At 47.4% G+C, this 22,807-nt stretch overlaps 1 protein-coding gene across 1 annotated transcript in view; it reads right to left on the bottom strand.

The window, feature by feature from the left end:
• Nucleotides 1-4,175: 4,175 nt before the first annotated feature.
• Nucleotides 4,176-22,807, bottom strand: part of CHCHD6 (coiled-coil-helix-coiled-coil-helix domain containing 6) — a 209,098-nt gene continuing 190,466 nt past the window's right edge. Inside the window, exons 7-8 of the mRNA XM_080914598.1 lie at nt 5,562-5,697; nt 4,176-4,316 (exon numbers count right to left, since the gene is read on the bottom strand). Coding sequence (XP_080770724.1) covers nt 4,311-4,316; nt 5,562-5,697 — 142 coding nt within the window. The 3' untranslated portion in view covers nt 4,176-4,310. The remainder of the gene's footprint in view (nt 4,317-5,561; nt 5,698-22,807) is intronic.

Genomic DNA, 22,807 nt, shown 5'->3' with positions numbered 1-22,807 from the left:
TGGCCTCAATGACCATGGCTTTCTCTGCTGTCCTGGTTGGACTGAGAAATGACAAATCACATTGTTTCCCAGCAGCAGGAATTTTCCCAGCATTGCTCCAGGACATTCCTGAAGTGCACACTGTCTAACATACCCTCCAGGCAAGGTACTGGGGTTACCAACTTATGGACACAGGATCACACCATGTATCGTCTCTGCCCCCCCCCCCTTCCTAAAGGGAAGCTTGCTTTTGGCATCAGGGAAAGCATGGGAATGGGATGAGGGTCCAGGCTGGGGAAAGCCTATATCAGCAGGTGTGCTGAGGGAGGCTGGACATGTGTGTACAGAACAGACCTAAGCAAACAAAAGTATACAGGGGAGAACACATACCAGAGACATACAGACATACACAAGCATAGAACCCCTACTCCTCTATGCACATGCAAAAATGGACATGTGCATACTCACTCTTGTGCATTTATGTGTGTGCATATACCATGTGTACACAACCTCTGTGGCCCAGGAAGAGAAAAGTACAGTGAAAAGTCAGTCAACCATTCCTCCCTCATCCAATCCTACCCAGGGGGAACAAGCAGAGACAGGGAATCTGATGGAGTCAGCTAACACACCCTCATTCTTTTGGAGTACTCAGGTTGGGGTGGGGACACGAGGCCTATGGTTAGCATTGGGCCTTTAAAGGTGGGTAGGATGCCTAGTTGAGATGACTGCTCAAATCTTAGCTGGGTCTGGCCTAAGTAGGCTCAGGAATCTTCCCCTCCCAGTACTAGCATTTCCGACTTGACCAAAGCTGAGTCAATGTACTCCTTGGGTGCCTGTGAAAGATGGTGCTGCCTCATCTTTTAGCCCCTCCTCAGCCCAACAGCTTGGCTCAGGAAGAAGGGAAGATACTGTGACAGGTTTTTCTACCACCACGCTCTATCCTGGGGATTCTGCTGCAAATCTGTGACCAACACACCTGAAAAGGGAACAGGCTTGTTAACTTCAGGTCTGGCCCATCCAGGCTCTCTCTGTCCGATCTACTCTTGGGTACCCTCCTCCTCTGGGGGAGGAGGGGGTGGATGTCAGACTAGGGCTGGGAGGGGGCATTCTTTATATACTTTAGCTGTTTGTTAAAGAAAGTGGAGCAAGTCACAGACATTCCCCTAGGAATCCTGGACATTGCTTTAGCTGGTTTGTAGATGGGGAAATTGAAGCTCAGGAACTTGCTGGACTGAGGTCCCTAGGTCTGAGGCCCAAGTTCTTTCTCTGATAGCCACATATCAACTTCCCCACTCTGACAAAACCATTACAGAAACAAACAGTGTAGTACAGGAAATGACAGATGGAGGCCTCTGTGATAGGTAGTCTGTCTACTCCTCAGTCCTGGCTCCTCTCCTACCTACCCTGAGTCTCAGGAGTTGTAGAGGCTCAGGGTGGTGCTGAGAGGTTGAGGCAGAGGCAGAGGCAGAGGCTTCATAAAAAGCTTTCCCTGAAGTTCTGCTGCAATGATAGAGAGGTGCTTGTGATACAGTGGGAAGGGAGGGAGACTGGGGGGTGTACCTTGAGTTCTGGGGAGGTAGAAGGGGAGAGCCAGGCCCACTTGCAGTTGGAATAGTATAACCTGCTCTTAGGACTAAGCACCAGAACTAAGGAAAATCAGAAAGATGTGATACATGTGTATGTGCTGTGTGGAGAGACACTAGGCTGGGAAGCCCAGGCTAAGAGCACTGTTACAGTTCACAGATGGCCATCTTTCCGATTAGCCTCTCTAGGGCCCTCATAGACAAGACCATTCTAGAATGAAGCTACTCCTGCTGGGTTTTACATCCTCAAGCTGAACTCTGAAATGGGCCAGTTATCCTAGAACAGGAGCCCCTATGGTGGCCAATCACAAGGGAAAGTTCACTGCACTGCCCCCCTCTGTGCTTTCTTTATGGGGAATAACTCTGAAATGGCTAATCTCCTGTGCTAGGTTTCTGCTTTCCCCAGCACTTTCTAGGAAGGCAGCCTCCTTTGTTTGGCTCTAGACACTCATCATTCCACAGGAAGAGGCAGCTCCCAGCTTTAGGACAAGTGAAAGCCAATTAAGATCTTCCTCCCTGCTGTGATTCTTTGGCTGCCATCAGTGGGTGAGCTAGGCTGAGACTCTGGATAAAGGGCACAGGGAGGGTCAGGAAGACTGCAGAACCCTACATAGCCTTAGGACCTGTACCCCTATACTATCCTGACCTTTGCTAGAGACTGGAGTTCCCCAGGCTATCCCAAGTCAGCTTCTTGTGAGCTCTGCCTTTTAAAGGCCCTTATAGGTTTTGTAGTTTAGATAAACCTCTCATCTCCCTGTTGTCAGTGGGATGTCTTGTCAAGCTGTTCCTGTTGTTTACCTCCAGGGTTTCTTTAGACAGAGTCCAGCTGAGGCTGGTCAGTGTTGCCATTCCCAGAATGCTAAGCCAAGACAGCTTCCCCTCTCCCCCTCAAGCAGCCAGCAGTAACACCAGAGCACTTAAACTAGAGACTGGAGGCCAGGGGTGAGGGTGTGTGTGTCTGCTGGGGCTCCTGCTCAGCTGGCTTGGACCTGAGACCAGTCTTGGCCAGTCCCTGCAGAGGGACACTTGGAGGAAGCTATGCAGTCGGGCATTGCTGGGCAGGGGGGAGAGAGGGAGATCCACGGGCAGTGCCTGCCTGCTCACTTGCCAAGGTCTGCAGATACAAGCAAGGTATAGGGAAGCAGAAAGGGAGCTGGACTGCTCAGCTGTCCTGGAAGCCACATATATGGTGCCATTTATGCAAGGTTTGGGGGAGGCCTGTTTCCCAGCAGAGTGAGGTGGCACAGGATTGCACAGTCTAGTTCCCAGGTGCTCATATACCTAGCAGTGTCTGGTGCCCAGCCCTGGAGCCAGACTGAGTTTGCTGAACAGGAGGGATGTCTGCATGTTGCCGCTGAGGGATTTCCAAGACAGACAATGTCTAGTACCCAGGTCTCTGGGAGAGGCTCGGAAAGGATCATTGTTCCTAGATAGAGGACTGCTTTGGTGTCATCTAAGGTCAATAAGCCATGTGACCTGTAACCACTCTCTCCCTGCAGGGCTCAGGCTAGGACACCCTTTAGCTTCCCTCCAGACTGTGAAGCATTCACCCAGAACACTGAGGGCGGGTGCCGTGGCTGCCTTTCTTGACTACTGCTCCCATAGTGTGGCTAAATAAGACCATCAGGCAACTCTGGCTAGTTGGCGGGTGTCTCCCAAACATCAATTTTCCCTTGGGCTTTATGGGAGAAGTACAGGGATGAGCTGCTAAGCCTGAGTGTGGGGTCCTCAGCTCCTGATGGCTCAGGGACTCCCTGGGTAAACCTGAATGGGAAATAAAGGTTATCACCAGAGAGGCCAGAGAACCCCCTGCTCCACCCAAACCCCTGTCAGGATAGAACATTGTGCAAGGCACAGTGTGGCCATGGTGTTTGGTGTGCTGTAGTAAAGAAGGCTGAGCACTGCAAGGCTGGTCTTTAGACCTGTTCATCTTAGTCCTCACACTTGAACCACAGTGCTGCCAATTGCACTGTATCAGAGACCTGAAAACTGTCTATCCCTTCTATCTCCTATTCAGACACCTGCTCTGACCCAGGAGATCAGGGAAGCCTCATCCTCCTGGGCAGTGTAAACCACAGTGCTCTCTGGCTTGGCCCTACCTCAGTATGCCCCTCTAGTGAGAGAATGACATGGCTCTAGGTGTCTGAACAGCACTCCCCCTGCTCAAGGCCTGGCTTTCCCAGCCCGAATGCTTCTTCCCCAACTTTTCTTCTCATGCCCACTGCCCCCTTAGCTACAGAGCACCTTGCTCCTCCCCATCTGGGACCCACTCCTCATGGCTCTGCTCTGTCCTGCAATTATCCACCAGTTTTCCTGAGAGCAAAGAGAAGGTCCTTCTGGATGCTGGCATCATCCCAAGCAAACATTACTTCCCTTCTTTCCTCTCATACTTGCTCCATGGTGACTTTTGTGTGGCCATGCAGTTATGGGTTTCCATGCCATCCTCCTGCCAGGCCTAGTACTCCACCAGAGAAACAGTCTGTCCTCTGAGGCTCTGTGTCATTGGTGACCAACAGACGGCTGGACACAGAGTCAACAGAAGTGACTGGGTACCAATGAGTGAATGACTGCAAACAAAGACATCTGCTTTATTTGTTTTCCATCAGTAGCACACACTGTCCCTCGAGCATGGCAGCCCCACACTCAGAGGCATATGGGTACTCAGTTAGACACTGCAGGGTATGGGGGCCATGGTCTGTGGTTCCATGATCGGTTCCTTCTTCAAGGCTCCAGGAAGGATGCTGCTCCTCAGCCCTTCAAAGAGAACAGCCAGAGTTCAGCTGAGCCCTCTTCTTCCCCAGAGATGGTCCAGACCCTGGCGGCATGAGACCTCAGTCCCATGCTTTCCAGGCTCCTGCAGACTGCACAGGACAGTGGCCATTTGGAGCATAACTGGCTACTAGTCACTTTTCTGGCCAGAGACCTAGACTGGGTCTCTCCTCACTGTCCAGCAGGACACAGACTTACTTAACACATTCTGCAGCAATAATAGCCAACACCACCTCTATCCCCAGAGGCCCAGCTCCCTTCTCTGTTCTTACAGTGGTATGGCTGACCCCCACCCTGGCCTAGTGCAGCCTTGCCCACTTCTGCTCTGCCTAAGCAAGGCCCTCCCTGTTCTGTAGTTTACCAACTAGGGGTTTTCTAAGAGAGACACTGGGAGAATGCAACTGTGCAACCAGGTTCCTGCTCTAGGGAGCTCTGCACACCTCCAGGCAGGCATATAGCTCTATACCTGGAGGAAAGCCCTCAGGTGTCCTGACCTGGCCCAGGAATGCCTCTGCCATTTAACTGCTTTTGGAAGCTAATCTTTCCTAAGGATCTTTCACTCCTATCTCACCTCTGCCAGGGACCATGTTCTGGGGAGCTGTCAGAGGGCACCACGTATTCCCAGTAAGTGCATCTCAGTCACAGGGTGCCCTGTGAGCCTGGGTGCTGAGGCCCAACTGTGCCAGACTGAATGCACAGTCTAGAGGTGGCTCAGAGCTGGCCTCTGATGTTTTTAGAGAATTAGGTATAGGGCCAGGAAGGAGAGGCTGAGCCTGGAAGGTTCCAAGCCTCTTTTAGGCATGTGTAGTGACAGAGGCAAATTGGAACTTCCTGCAATCTGTCCAACGTCATCAATACCACCCTTTCCAGATTTTCACTCAGTATATTTATTGGTGGGATATACTAAGGGGGCACAGAGACTGAAAATGGCCTCCAACCCAGGGTGGATAGAGCAAGGCTTAGAGCTGCTTCTGCCAAGGAAGGCTAGGGGTCTACTAACTCTTGGCTCCTCCGATGAAAGGTGAGAAGTTTGCCACCTGCTCCAGGAAGGTGGACAGACTTCATAAGCCAAGCCAGAGAGAGCAGTACAGGGGATACTGCTCCCCCAGACATGCCTGGGGTCCCAAGAGTAGTGAAAAATGGCTCTGAGCCAGGTGGAGGATGGGCATCTCAATATAGGGGTGCAGGCACAGACTGTCTCATGCTTACACACTAAGGCAGGGGCCTCACCTTGCGGGCGGTGCTCACACAGTGCTGGTATGCCTTGACCAGGTCGGAGCACAGAAGCACCTCATGCAGATGGTCACGGTAGCAGCGAAGGATCTGGGCCTGTAGGCCAGAGCATACAGGCTCCACTCTGCGGGGCCTGGGAGATGATAAGAACAGATGGCTGGCATTAGAAGGCATTAGAAGGCATGAGAGGCAAGAACTCACACTCAGCACCCAGAAAGACACTAGATAAGTCCTGGATGTTGATCCATGTGTCAGCTTACTCTATAAGCAAGGAGCTGCAGGGTCTGGTCCTATGGCCAGTGGCCATTACTGAATGGACTGGGTAATAGGGCTGTATGTTGACTGGCTGCTGCTATGAGTCCCCAGTGTAACCAGAAAGGGTGAGGGGCCTGGTGGGCAGGGTCTGAGTTGGAGGATGTAACACTGGACAACCTCCCAGCTGGCTAGGTCAGGCTCTGCCCAAGGGGTGTTCTGTGCATTGTTGACCTAATGCCACAGCCATGTGACAGGAATGCCATTTTCCTCCAAAACCCTTGTTCTCATTTTACTCCCGTGACACAGGAAACCTTCAGAGACGTTCAGACGATAAAACAAAGGTACACTTCTTAGATATAAGTGTAGTCATATGTTGAGACATTCATTTTACTATTTTTTCTTTCTTCCTTTATCAAAATAATCTACAACAAATAAATATGCTGACCTTCTAAATTATGATGAAAACCAAGTGATAAAAAAGTAAACAACAGATCACGCTGTTACAGGTGCCCCTTCCAGCTCCCTGAGGCTGCCTGTGACATAACCACTACCAGATGCTGTTTTTGTTCCAGGGAGCTAGCTCTCTTCCCCTGCCTCCCTCACTGTCACACATCCAGTGTTCCCACAACTCACACACACATAGGTACACATTCTCTCATGCACCTTACACACACTCCCACACGCCCACTGACTATAACCCCAGAGTCCCCCACTTGCATGCACTCACTCTCATACCCTACACACTCCCCTGCACCCATTCTCTCACACTCATCCTGTCCCTCAAACCTCCTTTAACACCTTTACTCAGGGTCCTGTGCATACATACTCTTTCACGCTCCACACCAGCATCTCACACAGCTGAAAACATGCCCCATGACCTCTATCACCTCTCCTGGGCTCTATGTAGCACATGTTTTTTATTCTTCCCTACCTCCTTCTCCTTCTCTGGTATAGAGAAGTTACATCACATAGCCAGCGTATGGGGAAGGTATATTTACTGACATTGTGGTGGCATCATCTAGCCATCAGCTGTGGTGGGCTTGCAGTGACACCTGACGGCTATAAAGCTGCAGTGATCCATTCCTCACATTCTTTGGCAATAAAAAGGATGGGTATTCTGCAAGCTGTGTTTCAGGCAAGCTTGTGTTCTATTGTCCAGCACCTCTGAATTTAGAATGTCAGGCATGCAGCAGACATCAGAGGGAAGAGTGCTGTTATCAAAGTAATTCAACCAAGTAAAAGTCATCGGATAAGAAGAGCCAGCAGCCTAAGCAATCAGGGGCTTAGGAAGTAAGCCTGCAATGTCTTGTGCCCAGCCCAGGGGTCTGAATGGGCACTTCTACCAGTGCCATTTTGCTGTGTGTGGTCCATCCTTCTTCCTGAACCAGCCCCAGACCATAGTTGCCATGCATTCTCCCTTCTGTAGGTACAGTGCCTCATTTAATCAGACCCGCCTCTTCCAAGAAACCTCACTCACCCAGTTTACCTTTCTCTGCTGAGCAGAGCCTGGTCACAAGTCTGTCCCTAAGACATGTGCCAGTGAAAAAGTGAGGAACCCATATTTATCTGGGACAATAAGAGTCAATGGAGATAAGAACAATATAGAGGGTTTGCAACAGAAGTGTGCAGGCTGGCTAGGATGCTGTGGTAAGCTTCCATGCCACAGGAGAAAAAAACCTACTTATAGGGTAGAAGACTCCCAAATCTCAGAGTTGTACCCAATGTTGCTCAAGAGGGCTTCCCCACAACAAGTTCTAGTGAGGTCATCTGGGTCTTTGCCTCTGCATTTATATCACATCTTCAGGTACATGAGGGAGAAGTACCTTTCTCCTGATCCTTTGGAGAACCCCTTGACAGGTTCTACCAGATATACAGAGGCCCTGTGTATACTGTGGCACCACTTCCTTTGTAACTTCTCAAGAGCTTATCCAGTCATGGGCCTTCTGGAGTTGTATGGCCTTGGAAGACAGAGGTTCTTAATGATTTCACATCTCAGTCAAGTGTTCTATATGATCACTGCTTTGAGGTCCCTTATAATCATCCCCAAGTCCTAGCTTGCACCCCTATCCCACTGTCTCTCCCCCTCTTGGCTCTGTTCTCTGTCTCATACCTGGGAAGGTGCAGGCACCTTCCTTGCCCAGAGTTAGCCCTACATAACCACGGTCTGCAGGCACCAGGTAGACACCAGAGGCTACTAGTTCTAAGTGATATGAGGCTTTCTGTCCTTATTGAGAAAGTACACTGGCAGGCTCCTGGGCCTAGTGTAAGACACACTGGGAGCCAGAGCTCTGACTCATGTCCCATTCCATACATGCATGACAAAGCTGCTGATATAGGCTGAGCTGCAAGTGAGGAGAGGGGTGGCTTCATCAGTAGCCTCTCTTTTCATGGCCCCAAGGGCTGCCCAACTCACTGACAACTGTCTTCTAAGAGGCCCTGGAAGCTAAGGGAAAACTTCGGAGAAGACATAGTGGGTTCCTAGGCAGGGAGAAACTGTGTGAAATCTATCTCTTACACAACATTGTTACTGCTGAGGCCACAGTGCCTTTCCACAGGGACTTCAGCACAGGAGGACACACACAAGCGGGCAAATGCCAACAGCAGTTTTATATGTTGTGTACAGAAGAATCTGAGCAGAAGCACAGCTACTGAAGTGAATCTTTCTCTGAAGCAGGGTAGAGCTAGTCAGGTCAAACCATTTGGAAGCAGGTGTTGGGTGGCTTTACCACATTCGAGATGACTTGTTTTACTGAGTGCTACAAAACAGCTTCAATGGATAAGAATAATCTTGTGAATGGGTGTCAGCTTAGGTGGTTGTAGAAATCCTACCTGGGGCACCTGGTCTCAACATCCATTCAGTAAATGCAAAGTCTTAAGCAGGTGGCTCAAAAATCAGGTCCCCAGTAGCCACAGTCCTCATCCAGATCACACATCACCTTAACTAATCAGAAGCCAGTCAGGTTTTCTGTTTCTGAAATGCACATCAATCTCACATATGATCCCATATATCTGCCAAGATAGAAACTGGTGCCCAAAGGGGTGACCTGGGAAGGAATAAGCACACCTAGAAGTCAGAGGCTTGGAGTTTCCTTCACTCTCTACATCCTCTGGGGGCCTTGGAACATGACCTTATTTGGACACAGTGTGACTATGGATACACTTAGCAAAGACAGGTAACAGAAGTAGAATCAGTCTAACCAATGGTAATCTAGTTCATGCTCTCGTGAGAAGAGAAAGGACACAGGAAGACACAGAGATGTTTGTGTTCTGAGGACAGAGTTGAAGGTTGTATGACACTTTATTAGCCAAGGAGTGCAGGGGCCTACCAGGAGTATCTGCAGCTTTTGCACTGGATGAGAGGGCCAGGAACTGCACACACTTTGCACTTGGACTCTCGGTCTCTAAAACTGGGAGAACATATGACCTCTGATGGCCTTGAGTGGCAGCATAACAGAACATAGGAGGCAGTGTGAATATGGCATAGTAGAGATGGCACCATAGTACAAGGCCCAGCACCTCCTCTGAATGCACCAGGATGGGTGCCAGGCTCAGCAATGTCTCTGACCCCAACCTTGTGTGGCAGTGTCCTTACTAGTTTTTGACACAGCTAGAGTCATTTTGGAAGAGTGGATTGTAATTGAGAAAATGCTCCCACGGTAGGCAAGCCTGTGGTACATTTTCTTGGTTGATGATTGATGTGAAAGGGTCCACCTCACTGTGGGTGGTGCCATCTCTGGGCTGGTGACCTGGGTTCTATAAGAAAGTTGGCTGAACAAGCCAATAAGTAGCACTCCATCAGCTTCTGCCTCCAGGTTCCTGCCCTGTGTGAGTTCCTACCCTGACTTTCTTCAATGATAGATGGTAATATAGAAGTATAACCCAAAGAAATCTTTTTCTCCTCAAGTTGGTTATTGTGATTCGGTAATGGTTACAGTAATGGTAACCCCAACGAAGACAGACACCATCTACACTCAGAGGTAAACTGACTGTGATCAAAAAAAGGGTAAGTATTTCAAGAGTAGCTCTACAAAGAGACACCTTGCTCCCTCAGTAGCCCATGCCCTGGGAGAAGAGCCTGGGGAAAGGAGAAGGCAAACAGGACGCATAAACCAAGTAAACAGCCTAGGAAGAAAACCCAGCCCTTAATGGAAGTGCAAGTAGGTAAAGTCTTCTCTATTCTGCTTAACCTGACTGAGCTAGGGACTACTTCCTGTGCCCCCGACAACATACATTACTAAAACTGTAACATATTCCCAAGAATACAAACAGCAGCTTTGTGAAATCACTCTGCACACAGGGACAAGTCTCAAAAGGTCTAAGTGGGTTTCTAAAGGCATGCAGCAGTAAGACAGGGGCATGGCAAGAAGAGCCTGGGTATCCATATCCATATCCAATGTCTTTAGTCTACTTAACTTTTAGAAAATGCCACAAAATTCAAAAGAAGAGACAATCAGAGGTACAAGAAAGAAACAAAATACAGGCTTAAACCACAAGATATGCAGGGCTTCTCAATGGCAGAAAACCTGATGGCTCCACTTGGAAAGGGGTGCTGTAAGGAAGGCTCCACACAAGGAAAGGCCAAGTTCATGGTAAATCAAGGAATACAACGAGGCTGGAGACAACAGGAGGCCAGAGGAGCAGGATCTTCCCTGCTGCCATGCCAGTGTCACTATGGGGACAGCATCTTCCTGGGCTGCCACCTGCACTGCAGCCTCAAGCAGGCAAGAGGAATCCCTGCAGCAAATCCAGGGCATTACTCCTTCCCCAGCTGCCTCTAACGAGTACTCACTGTACACCTGCTCACATGCAGCCCCCGTCCTTTGTCTCTCTCTCATTATTTAATAAATGGGATCTCATCAACTTATCCTTCTCCTATTATCACTGCTGATGCTGACATCAATCTGATAATATTGGCCTGGTATGGAATCTGGCTATTATCTGTCCTCCTCATATTTAATTTCAAAGAAACATTGGCGGGGACCTTGGAGCAGGCTTTTTATTATAGCAGCAGCAATGAGATTCCACATGCACTAGCCATTCATCTCCGTCACGTTCTGCCCAGCTGCTTAAAGGCAGCTTCTGTTCCATCCTGTGGCCAGGGTGCAGGCACTGTTCAAACAGGCAGGTTGCAAGGGACTGGGTTAACTGGCTGCTATCGACCATGTGCCACTCAACCTGGGTAAATGGGACCCAGGGATACACTATTGATTAACATGCCACTTGGGATCACAGTCAGTCTGGTCCTCTGATGCCCATCCTAAGAGGCATAGGGCTAAGTGGGATGTGAGGGAGGGACAGTATGTGTTCTTGTACACCTCCCCACCAAATGTGTGAAAGAGCAGGGCCCTTTCAGAGTCTCAAGGGTACGGAGGAAAACAGGTTACTGTGGTCTTCAATCTCTGACGTTGACTATATCCGGACAGATGTCCCACAGCAATCTCTGTAGCTATGGTCTGAGGCTCTCAGGCATAATCAGGAAGGGCCCTCCATTGGGGCTGATGAGATATTTCAATGGCTAAGAGTTTGCTGCTCTTCAAGAGGATCCAAGTTTGGTTTCCAGAACTCAGATGCCTTCTCACAACCACCTGTAACTCTAGTTTCAGGAGATACCTTTTGGCCTCCTTAAGGAGAAGCCCTTCCTAACCCCTTCTCTCTGGAGCCTTGATCATTTGCCACCTGGAAATGCTGTCCATCTTGGCTGGTTCATCACACTCTCCTCTGGTCTGCTTCTATAACTTAACGCTCTGATACTAACTAGAGGGATCTCGCTAAAGCAAGACCAGACTGCTGTTCTGAAGGACTGTGGCCAGCCAGCCACCAGGACCTGGTTTTTGAGGTCTGCTTTAGTCCTAATGACAAGAACCAAAGGCCCGGCCAACTATGCCCAGGTCAAGAAATCTGTGTCCTGCTTAGCCTCTTCCACAAAGCTGAGGTGTTCAGTGAGAAAGTCCCAGTACAGAGCTGGAAACTAAGTGTTTGCTGAGTAATGCTGAGTGTGACAGGGTGAAGACAGAGCTTAGTCTTGTGCCTAGTCCCTCCACCCTGCTCCCCATCCCAGGCACTGTGGCAACTTCTAGTAGATATTGTCTACCTACTCACAAGCCTGAGGCCCAGAGACATTCTAAGGGTGGCACCTGGGCTTCTCCATGATCCAGCCGGGGGTGAGCTTTTTCTTGCATGAAGATGCCAAGACAGTACCCCTCAGAGCACATGGAAACATGCCAGAACTTTTACCTGTCACTATTGGGGGATGTACCAAGGCTACAGGAGGAAGTGCTGTCCTCCACAAAGATCAGTGTGCCAGCTTATGCTGCAAGAACCTGGGGGGTGCATGTGGCATGTGGTTCTGAGGGTCCTAATAGAGGATACCAGTAGTGGCCATGGCCCCTGTGGAGCAGCTCACAGTTATGGTCACACTGAGTCTGGCCCTGCAGTGGCTTTGACTACTTTCATGTGTGAAGTCTATTCTAAGGGAAGCCAAGAACTAGGAATGTTACTGGAGTACAGGGCATTCGGAGCCCTGGTGTTTTATATGGAGGTCATGCTCTTCAGATTGGCTAACTTGCAGATGCTGATGCTCTGCCACAAGAAGCTAGGGGAGCATGGCTCTTGTGGAGTTATCGCAGAGGTAAAGCATTGGCGCTGCCTGATTAGTGAGGAAAGCCCAGGTCTAAGACAGCTCAGCTGACTTACATAGAAAGACCCTCTGTATGACAGAGTGGGACCTGACAGGGACTGACAGAGCAGGCAGGCCCACTTGGACCCCAGAGTTTAAGTCCTGGCCAGAAGTTCCTAGTATCTGCCAGTGACAGAAGTACTGCAAGGCCTGGAACACTGCATAGAAAAGCCCCGTTTTTCAGGGCTTTGGCCCTGCAGCCTGAAGCTGACTCTAGCAGCAGGAAGAAGCCCACTCTTACGGTTTATACCCTGGCAACCTGTGTCTCTGAGGGACTCTTGGGAACCATACAATTGATTTATAGATATGCAGGCTGGTTGAGCTCAGAGACTTTTAAGATGTCTGGCACCTTCCCCAAGAGCTACCAGCTTCAGAGCTTAAGGCTAAGGTCTTCTGGGTCACCACCCCCCCTGACCTATGACCCATTATCTCCCTTGACTTCCTGTCTCACATCTCTCCTAATGGTCCTGTGAGCCTCTGAGTCCCACATTGAACTTTATACCCAGAATCCATGAGATTGCTTGTAACAACAGGAAATGATGTATGATCATGATCGTGATGCATGGTGTGTGTGAGTACTGGCTCCATGTACCTGTAAAGTACCCTGGTGAGGAGACCAAACCTACTTCAGCCCTGAAGCCATGAAATCGAAAAGTAGAGGCCTCCACCCCAATCACAGCAGTTAAAGCCATTGAGTCTGCAGAGATTCTGAGGTAGTCTGGTCTGTAATGGAAGGACAGCACCTTTGTGATAGTTTGAATATGCTTGGCCCAGGGAGTGGCACTACTTGGAGGTGTGGCTTTGCTGGAGTAAGTGTATCACTGTAGGCATGGGCTTTAAAATCCTTGTTCTAGCTGCCTGGAAGTCAGTATTCTGCTAGCAGCCTTCAGATGAAGATGTAGAACTCTCAGCTCTTTCTGTACCATGCCTGCCTGGATGCTGCCATGCTCCTGCCTTGATGATAATGGACTGCACCTCTGAACCTGTAAACCAGCCCCAGTGAAATGTTGTCCTTATAAGAATTGCCTTTGGCCATGGTGTCTGTTCACAGTAGTAAAACCCTAAGACAACCTAAGCTGTCCTGGGACAGGTGACAATAGAAAAATACCTCAGAGGCCCAAATGGTGCAGAGTGGGATTGTATTGGAGCTATCTAGATCCTGAATCTCAGACAAACCTCTTCTCACCTGTCGGTTTTGGCACCTAGATTCAGGGCCTACATTCCTCAAGACTTCCCTGGCTTCTGGATTTACTGTCCTGCTACTAGCAGGGTAGAAGGTCATTAGACTGTAAGGCAGCCTCCAGCTCTTCACTTGTTCCTACTCCCTGATAGAGATGAGAACTTTAGTGGATGTTCAGAGCCCTCTACAGTCTATACATGACTAAGAGACTGTGTCTGCCCTATCACATAGAAACTGCTGTCTCCTGAGCTCTAGTTCACAGGGGCTCTGGCTGTTCTCTCTGCCTCCAGTTCTCCAGTCATGCCTAAGGCTTGTGCTCACCCAGCAGATAAGCAAACCTAACTCCATGCTCAAGCTCCTCTCTTTATTCTATAGAGATCCTCAGTGCTGTAGGCTGACATCTTTCCTCATGCCAGCTGGAGCTGGACATGGTGACTCACAGTGTACAGAGCTGTCACTGGCTGCACTTCTGTTTCATCTCTTTTCCACAACTCTTGCTATTGCTCATTTACTCCCAGCACTGCCAGCACTGCAAGTAACAGCTACTAAATGAGCTGGTGGTAAGAGAACACACTACAGGTCATTCTCTTAACATGTGCCATGCTCTCCTGGGTCTGCACCATAGCTCCCATGTTTCCCTCTCCAGAACATTTTCTTTATCCCACATTTGCTGTCACAAAGATCCTAGAGAGGGGCTGGTTCATACTGTCTTACTACTGCCCACCCATGAGAGCATGCACTGGTCTCCTGCCTCTCTGGTTCCCTCTCACTGGGAGAAGTGTTCTTGATTCTGTCTCTGCCTCTGCCTCCAGGTCTTTAGTCACCTATGGCTTTGTGGCCCTTGCTGGGCTGCTGCTGCTGAGGGTTCTAGGCACTGCCCACTACCCACTTGAAAATCACACATGCATGCTACAGGCAGGTCATGTCTCTCCATTAAATCAGGGTGCCTGGAAGGCAGAAACCATAATACATTACATTTGCCTCTGCGGGTCTACACAGAATACCTAGCAGAAAGCAGATATTCCTTGTCTGAAGTTGGCAAGGCGTCAATAATTAAGAGTCACAGTGGCTTTACTTTGCACAGATTCTTATGGCTGAAACTTACATGGGCTCTGCTTTTGGTTGAGCTTTGCCTCCTTTCTCTGACAGTCAGTCAGACAGTGTATTTTCTTCTGGAGCCCACTGGGCTCCTAACTACCATCAGCACCCTAAGCTTCCACACTTTCAGCCCTAGGAACACTGAATACTTTCAGCATTTTCTCCAGCCTCACCTCATCCATCTAGCCTAGCCATGCACACCCTGCCTTGGCACCTCTAGGGTGCCACCTGTAATTTATCTCCATGCTGGCTAATACTTTTCCTAGAGCTCTGCTCACTCTCTGACCCCTCCAGACTAGACCTGACTAGATTAGTGGCACCCACCCTTCCTTCAGACATCCTCATTCTGTCTTAAAGAAGTACAGTGTCAATCCATTTTCTCATGGCTGTGCATTTGCCATTGAATCTAAGAAGTCTCCAGAGCCTTCCTTCTCCTGAACATCAGATGTCACTCAGAACAAAAAAGCCATGTGTTCTCAATGCAGAAGGCCCCTCCAAACAATCATATCCTCTGGTACCTGATCCTGACTTTGAACCAGAGTTGACCTCACAGTCACAAGGCTGGCCATAACCTGTGAGGGGAGGTCCAGCAAGACCCTTGACTCTCTGACCCCTGGAGAGGAAACTGACCATCACCAGCCATGCGATGGTTACAGTGGTGTTCTGTCTGTCTTCTGAAACCATCGGTCTGGAATCCTTGAAGGGTTTTAGGCTGTTTCCTGAAGCAGGAGACCAAAGCCCTTTCTCACCCATCTAACCCTCAGCATGAGAAGGAGAATTGGGGTCCTAATAGAGGGGGTACACTAGTGGTATGCTGCCAAGAAAGGCAAAGGGAAATGAAGGCAGAGGGCAAAATGGCAGTCTAAATGCTTGGAAGAGGGCTTTAGCTGAACACAACAGTTCACTGACCAAGAGCAGCTCCTATGCTGAGGGGAGTAAGGAACCATGGAAAAGGACTAAGGACTCTTAGGTGTTGGGAATATTGATATAAACTGCAGACATAGATGGAAATCCTGAAGGATACATTCTGTGTATGTGTACACATGTAGATATCTATGTAGCCCATGCATATGTGTGCCTCCAAGCTCACTTACTGAGAATACCCAGAACAATGCAAGCAGCACAGCAGCACCAAGCACACCCAGGCCCAGAAGCTGGTGTCCAATACCATTAATCAAAGGCATTTAACTCCTCAAATGGCAGGCCCCATGCCTGGAACAGAGGGAGATCAAGACCATACTGGAGACCTTATTCCCACAAGTTGAGATGTGCTTTGAGAGAGAAGAGATGGCAGAAAAGAGGGGTAGTCTTAATCTGAAATCCAAAATCCAGGCCAGTCCATTAAATAAATGAAAATAAACATTACAACTCAATGAAAACATGTGACTTCTGGGCCTCCCACATAGAACCAGGTAAGTGAATACAGAGCTGGAGGTGAAAAGAGGTGAGACTCCTGCGATAGAATAGTAATCCAGAAACACAGGAGACATTCTGGACATAAGCAATCAACCTTTATCAGCCATCACTGTGGTGGCTGATTGGGTGAGCATGTCAGTACATACAGGGTTTAGTGAAGGTCTAGAGAATGTCAGTACACTGGCATCTTACCACAGTACTTCTTGACAAAATACTAGCTGGTAACATAGAACATAGGGTTTTTACTACAAGAAGAATAGGCCTAGGTCAACATGGCCAAGCAGTAGATGGAAGATTCAGGTCTCCCAATGGGACAAAACCATGTTAGAGCATAGCATTGGTCTCCAAGGACATATGGCTTGACTGTGGTTGTGATGGGACACTGGACAAACACAGGCCAGGGTGCCACCCTACAGGTGAGAGTCCTGTACTTTCTTTAAAGCTGTCAAGGTTGTTAGTGGCAGAAAAGGTAAAAGAATAGGCTGGAATGAAGGAGCTAACAACAAAGTCAGGACAGATTCATAGACAATGTTCTGAATCAGAAAGGAAGGAGGCTGCTAGGGCAGCAGGTGGAACCTGATTTATGAGGTGATAGTTGTATTCAAATACGGGTTTCATAAAGAAAGGACTGTGTGGGGGATACTTTGGGAGGTACATGAAGGACATATGCAGTTGAGGAACAACAGGCTACCAGCTCAGGCCAGGATATGGTTCTGCAGATAAACAGTGCTAAAGCAACCCAGTGACAAGTACAGCACTCAGGAGCCCTGGTTAAGGGATGCAGGACTCCTGTGTTGTCCTCAGCCCGGCCATGGGTTGGAGTGCCTTCCAAATAAGCAGCCAAACAATAAGGATGGCAGTTCGATAGGATGGAATGTACTCAAGAGGATGCACTTATCCAAAAAAAGACCTTACCAGATTTTCATTTCTTTTTCTAGCTAGGAGTGAGTAGGGTAGGAGAAATTTGACAAAATGATTCTAAATACATCTTTTTTTTTTTTTAAACCAAACTGGAAAAAGATAAGCAAGGTAGAAAAGCTTGTTCTACCAGAAATATAATATTTTAGATCATGGCAGTTTTATAATACATTTTAAGTGTGTTTAAAATATGCAGGATTGATCTTGGGAAGGAGTCTCGAAGCAGATCTGTGTGTGCAAGTGGGACTTAGCATGTGGTCTAAGAGACTTAGATCAGAGCCAACAGGACAAAGGATTCCTACTCAGAGAAAATACAAGCTGATCTGTGCTCACGTCTGGCTCCCAAGTGGACCCCAGTGAGCTATTTAGAGTAACAGTTTAAGGGCACGAAATGAAAAATCACACAAGTACTATTTCCTGGGATTACAGTCCTGGGGGAAGGAAAGCCTCTGAAATATAACACAAATCACAAACAAAAACATGAACAAAAAGATACTTGGCTCCTATCCACAAATCACCTCCAAAGGGCAATGATGAAACAAAGCCTTAACTAGAGCAGTCAACAAAAGAGACCAGGGTTAGTGGTGACACTAAGGCACAGGCTTATAAGAACCAACACAGGCTGCAGTAAGAGAGCCACAGAGAGACGAAGTGGACTGCAATGTAAGAAAAGGCTTGGATTTCACTCAGTAACTGAAAAAATGAGTTGTAGAAACCAGGGCTGTCTTCCCTTACAAAACAAAACACTTACAAAACCAGGCTTGGGAAGCCTTTGGAAAATGGACACCCTCCTCCATCACTGTGTGGGGTAGAAATTTGCACTTGTGCTTCCTGGGGGACCAGTTGAAAAACATAAGTATGCTAATATATGTGTATTTGGCTCTCTTGGTATAGATTTTGAATTAGCCACTTTTTCTAGATGAGCATAAACAAATGTGTAAAGGAAGCCAGGCATGTCCATTTGTAAGAGTGCTGGCTATAGAAGGGGCTGGAAACTACCCAGGCTTATAGTAGGGGCTGCTCAAGAATCTCTGAAATAGCCATATGGAAGAGTGACAGGGAATCAATATAAAGACTTAATTAGACATCCACTGAGCAGAAAGGTGTGCACATGTGGATGAGGTTAGTCTAAGGACAGATGTGCAGTGCATGGGACCCATGGCTCATTTTGCCTGGTTTGTGGCTATACTCTGTGAACTGACTGATGATGGCCCCAATATAGTAACAGGGAAAGACTTAGACTTTTAAAAAATATTTTCTTTATATTTTTCTATATTTCATTATATAGCAATATCACACATATAAATATAATATCTGTATACCATTTTTATAACTATTCAGCCAAAAGATGATACTGGTTTTCATCTTGAAAACCATCTAGTGATGCAGCCTATCTATAACTACACACATACACAGATATGTAAACTCTCTGGTATGTATTTTGTATTCTTTGTAATTTAAAGTGCTATAGGAAACAGCAAACCAGACTGAGGATAGATGCCAAAGACATACACTGCAGATGGAAAGTGTTAACATGGGACCTAAGTGAATTCTGAGTATCTGTTGTCACAGTACTGCTTCATACAAACACACTTCATCTTTATTAACTATAGAAGAATGCAGACATCCATGAAACACCAGGCACAACAAACACTCACTGAATTAGAAGAGGCAAAGGTTGCCAGTACCTCTGAAAGTCAAAACTGAAGTCACAAATAATGATGCTGGGGAAAGGTGTGAACTCTAGGGTATTTGTGAGGGAGCTGTCTCCTTTCTCAGTATCCCTATCTTGTTCATCACTACCCAGGTATTTGAGAAATACAAGTCACGGTTGTCATAAGCAGTGACTGCATGGCAGGAAGCCAGTTGCAGTCAGTCTTCTGCCAAATTATGCCCCCCAACTCATGACGGGTGTGTACATGCGCACACGTGTGTGCACACAGTGAAGTAGTTATACAGACTGGAAAAGGCAGGCTGGAACAATAGCCAGCATATGCATGTAATCAGATAGACAAATGTAATTTCTTGTAGTTGGCTTTAGGATGGAAGACTAAAGTTGAGGCTTAGCAGACAATGCACGGCTCCAAGAATTATCTCCTGAAAACACCCATCTGATTCTGTCACTTTAAAGCTCAGGTGCTTTTGATGGCTTCCCAAGACAAGACCAAACCCTAGCACCTAGCATTTAAAATTCCACTGTCAGTCCTGTGGTAGCCATGTTCCCTTGCCATTCCTCCTGTGTAACAGCTGACAGAAGCTGGTTGACTTGGACAGAGACCTATGGCTGCTGCTCATCAGCTCTGTGACCTTGGTAAGTGCCTTCACTTTGGCAACTCCCAATCTTACTGCCTATAAAATAAGGCAATATATGGGAGATAATGTATTCAATGTCATTTCCCAAGAGCACAGAAAGGGTCTGATAAATATGACTGCCTTTCTACCCCTTTGTCAACAGGAAGACTGAAGAGAGAGGCATGCAGGAAGAGTCAGTGTTTGGGAGAGAAACACCCAAAGGAAGGAAGCTTCAAAAGGTGGTTGTATAGTAGAGGCCTCCTTGGTCATGTTGATGACAAACAGATCTTCTGAAGAGACTTCACAGTAGGAATCAGAGAGGGGCCTAGGTCAGTCCTGAGGAGAGGCCTAGGAATCTGCAGAGTCTGAGGATGGCACTGCCTTGGTGCCTACTACTGGTGTGTCCTTGTTAATCTTGTAAACCTGACATACATGGGAAGAGTGAGCCTCTACTGAAAATCTATATCAAGAGAACTGGTCTGTGGGCATATCTGTGAGGTATTTTCTTGATTGCTAGTAGATGTAGGAGGGCCCAGGCCACTGTGGGCAGTGCCACCCCTGGGAAGCTGGACTTAGGCTGTAAAAGGAGGTAACTAAATGTGAGTCTGGAAGTCAGTGCAATGTACCTCTTTGCTTTAGTTCCTGACTTGAACTCAGTCTCTGCTTCCCTAGATTATAGCCTGTAACTTACGAGCTGAAATAAAGTTTCCTCCCAAGTTGGGTTTGATCATAGCAACAGAAAGCAGACTAGGACAAGGTCCTACTAACACGGTCTTGGGAAGACGGGCAAAGGAACACCCTGATGATAGAGCTGTCCATTCTTGCTATGATAGGCATTCATTTAAAATCCTGGCGTTTGTTTTTTGATGAGATTGATGTTAAAAACACATGTATGCATGCTCACATACATGAAACTTTGAAGAGTCTAAATGGAGCACTACATTCTAAGAGTCAGTGATGGTAATGAGTAAGCACAGCCTTCACACAGCTCTTCTTCACCCAGAGACAGACCCTGCTTGGTGCTTTGTGTGTTTGCACTCATGCTATGTGAACTTGGCTCATCTTCTTGGATTCAATGCTGAGGCTGTGTTCAAAGCCAGTTTAGTTCTTGCTATACTCAAACCAAGAAAACTAGTAACCAACCATACAGTGAGGTAGAAGCTACAGTACCCCCTAAGTAGTCACTTGGGTGTGGGTTCTCCCTTGCCTACTGATGGCTCACGACCTGCCTGTACAGGAACTGCTGTTTATAAGAACTGTGCTATTCTCCAACTTGTCACCTGCAGGACCTAGTGCCATTCTCTTCATTGGGGGCATATAAGCTCTCTTGGGTAAGGTTGCAATCATGGTGTTAGGCATGCTAAAGGAAGAAGGGAAGGCACTATTGCTTCCCAGTACAAGTGGAAGGCAAGCTACATGTAGACTTAGTTGTCTAATAGTTACTTGGCAAAAGTGAAGAAGGTGAAATTAATTTCAATAATGCATTTCACTTAATAAGATATAACAAAGTGTTATTCCAACATAAGTACAGGAAGAAGTTATGAGACATTGTAGAATTTTGTTCTGAGTGGGTGAAATCCAAGTAAACTTGGCACTGGCAGCATATCTCAGAGGAGACGAGTAATATGTCAACAGCTGCATGTGCTGAGCCTGGCAGTATCTGAACAGCCTAGAACGGATACTTTTCTGAACTGGGTAGTCCATACACATGAATACATTAGTCACATTCTGTCACTATAACAAAATGCCTGAGAGACACAGAACTTGAAAGGAGGAGATGTCTATCTCAGCATATTTCAGTCCATGGCTGTTCATTCCTGTTGTTTTGCACAGTACACCATAGCAGGAGTTGGTGACAGAAAGGCTGCTTGTTTCATGGCGGCCAAGAAGCAAAGAAATAGGAAGAGTCTGGGATCCCCATATTAAGGTCATGTATCTAGAAACCTGACTTCCTTTCACTAGGTTCCACCTCTTAAAGGTTTGACTTTCTTCCATTAGCATCAGATGGAGACCAGGCCTTCAAGACACGAGCCTGTGGAGGACACTCTCCATCCAAGTTATAACAGCAATGTCTTTCTATCTTCTCACCCAACCAAAAAAATTCAGAGTAAAGGAACCATGCGTGTGCCTTAGCCCAGGATAGGAAGCCACAAGAAAGGGATGTGAAGGTGGGTGGTGTGGCTGCAGGTTGGAGAGATGCTCTGTTCCCAGAAAGGACAGTCTGGTCCTGAATGTGAGAAGCAAAGAACATCCAGTGGTTGTCCAGAGGCATGGACTGCTGGGTTGGGAAGAGACTGAATGATCCACATTGCAGGGATTAAATGTATATATAATCCACGGGAGCAGCCAAGGCCTTTCCCTTTATGGCTTTCCTAGCACTTCCTGTTACATGAGTCTCAAGTGGAAGCAGAAACCTTGCCTTCCCACGTCAACCAACACTGTGCTTCTGCCTTTCAAAACTCATGATCACGCTGGCAATTCAGTGAGAACATGTTAAGATAGCGCTGCTGATCACCTTCGTACAATCTTAAAAAATTCTGTAAGATTCACTTCTGCTACCTATGAACACTTAGATGCAGTTTTGTTTATTTTTATATGAAAGTGTCATACATTTTACATCCATGACTTACTTTAAGCTTTGTATTGTGGATACTTTCTTTGCCCTTTATGCCTTCAAACGTCCTTCTGACCTTTGCTTAGAGGTTTAGACCAAATGGAACAAGTTTTTGAGCAGATGTAGGAAGAATCTGTATGGTAACAACATCTGATGCAAAGCACCTTTTCTCTCATGGTAGTTCCCGGCCCTGCATGCTAGCTTCTGCAGAACTTTGCCTCACCCTGCAGGGCTGTCCTCACCTCTGAAAGACTAACCTTGAACATTCACAGAGTTTCACAGAGTTACTGTGAAGCTATATCTGCAAATCCCTGGGGTGTCTAGAGTTCAAAGAAACGAAATAATCATGTATCTGCTGTGCTAGGCCTGATGCTCACTCCTGTGGAGTGTAGGAGACTCTCAAAGGGTACGAGCCCTGAGAATTACCATGTCTTAGACAGATGCCCTGCCTTTGCATCCTGCCATGCTGTTTTCCTGTTTCTTGACAACTTGGGGTTGTGGGGCATGTCAAAGATACTTGCTGAACAGCCTGTGCATCCTGAGGGGGAAAGGTATTTATACTCACTGGGGAAGCCCAAGTCTGCAGGGCAAAGCACTCTTTTTAAAGTGATTCCCAGACTAATGGAACTGTTTCTTGAAAACTATTTTATCTAGGATCTATATAACCACTTTTCTGGTCTTCATTCTAAAAGTCCATGTTTCTAATCCATAGCTAATTTACTGAGCCAAGAAAACAATGCAAAAGACAAAAGAAGGGGACAACAGGACATGTGTTCCTAGACTCAACTTCCAGT

Source organism: Micromys minutus (assembly GCF_963924665.1).
Source record: "Micromys minutus genome assembly, chromosome: 3".
Classification (NCBI taxonomy): domain Eukaryota; kingdom Metazoa; phylum Chordata; class Mammalia; order Rodentia; family Muridae; genus Micromys; species Micromys minutus.
Note: the sequence above shows the minus strand (reverse complement) of the source record. Positions and strands in the feature narration are given on the sequence as shown.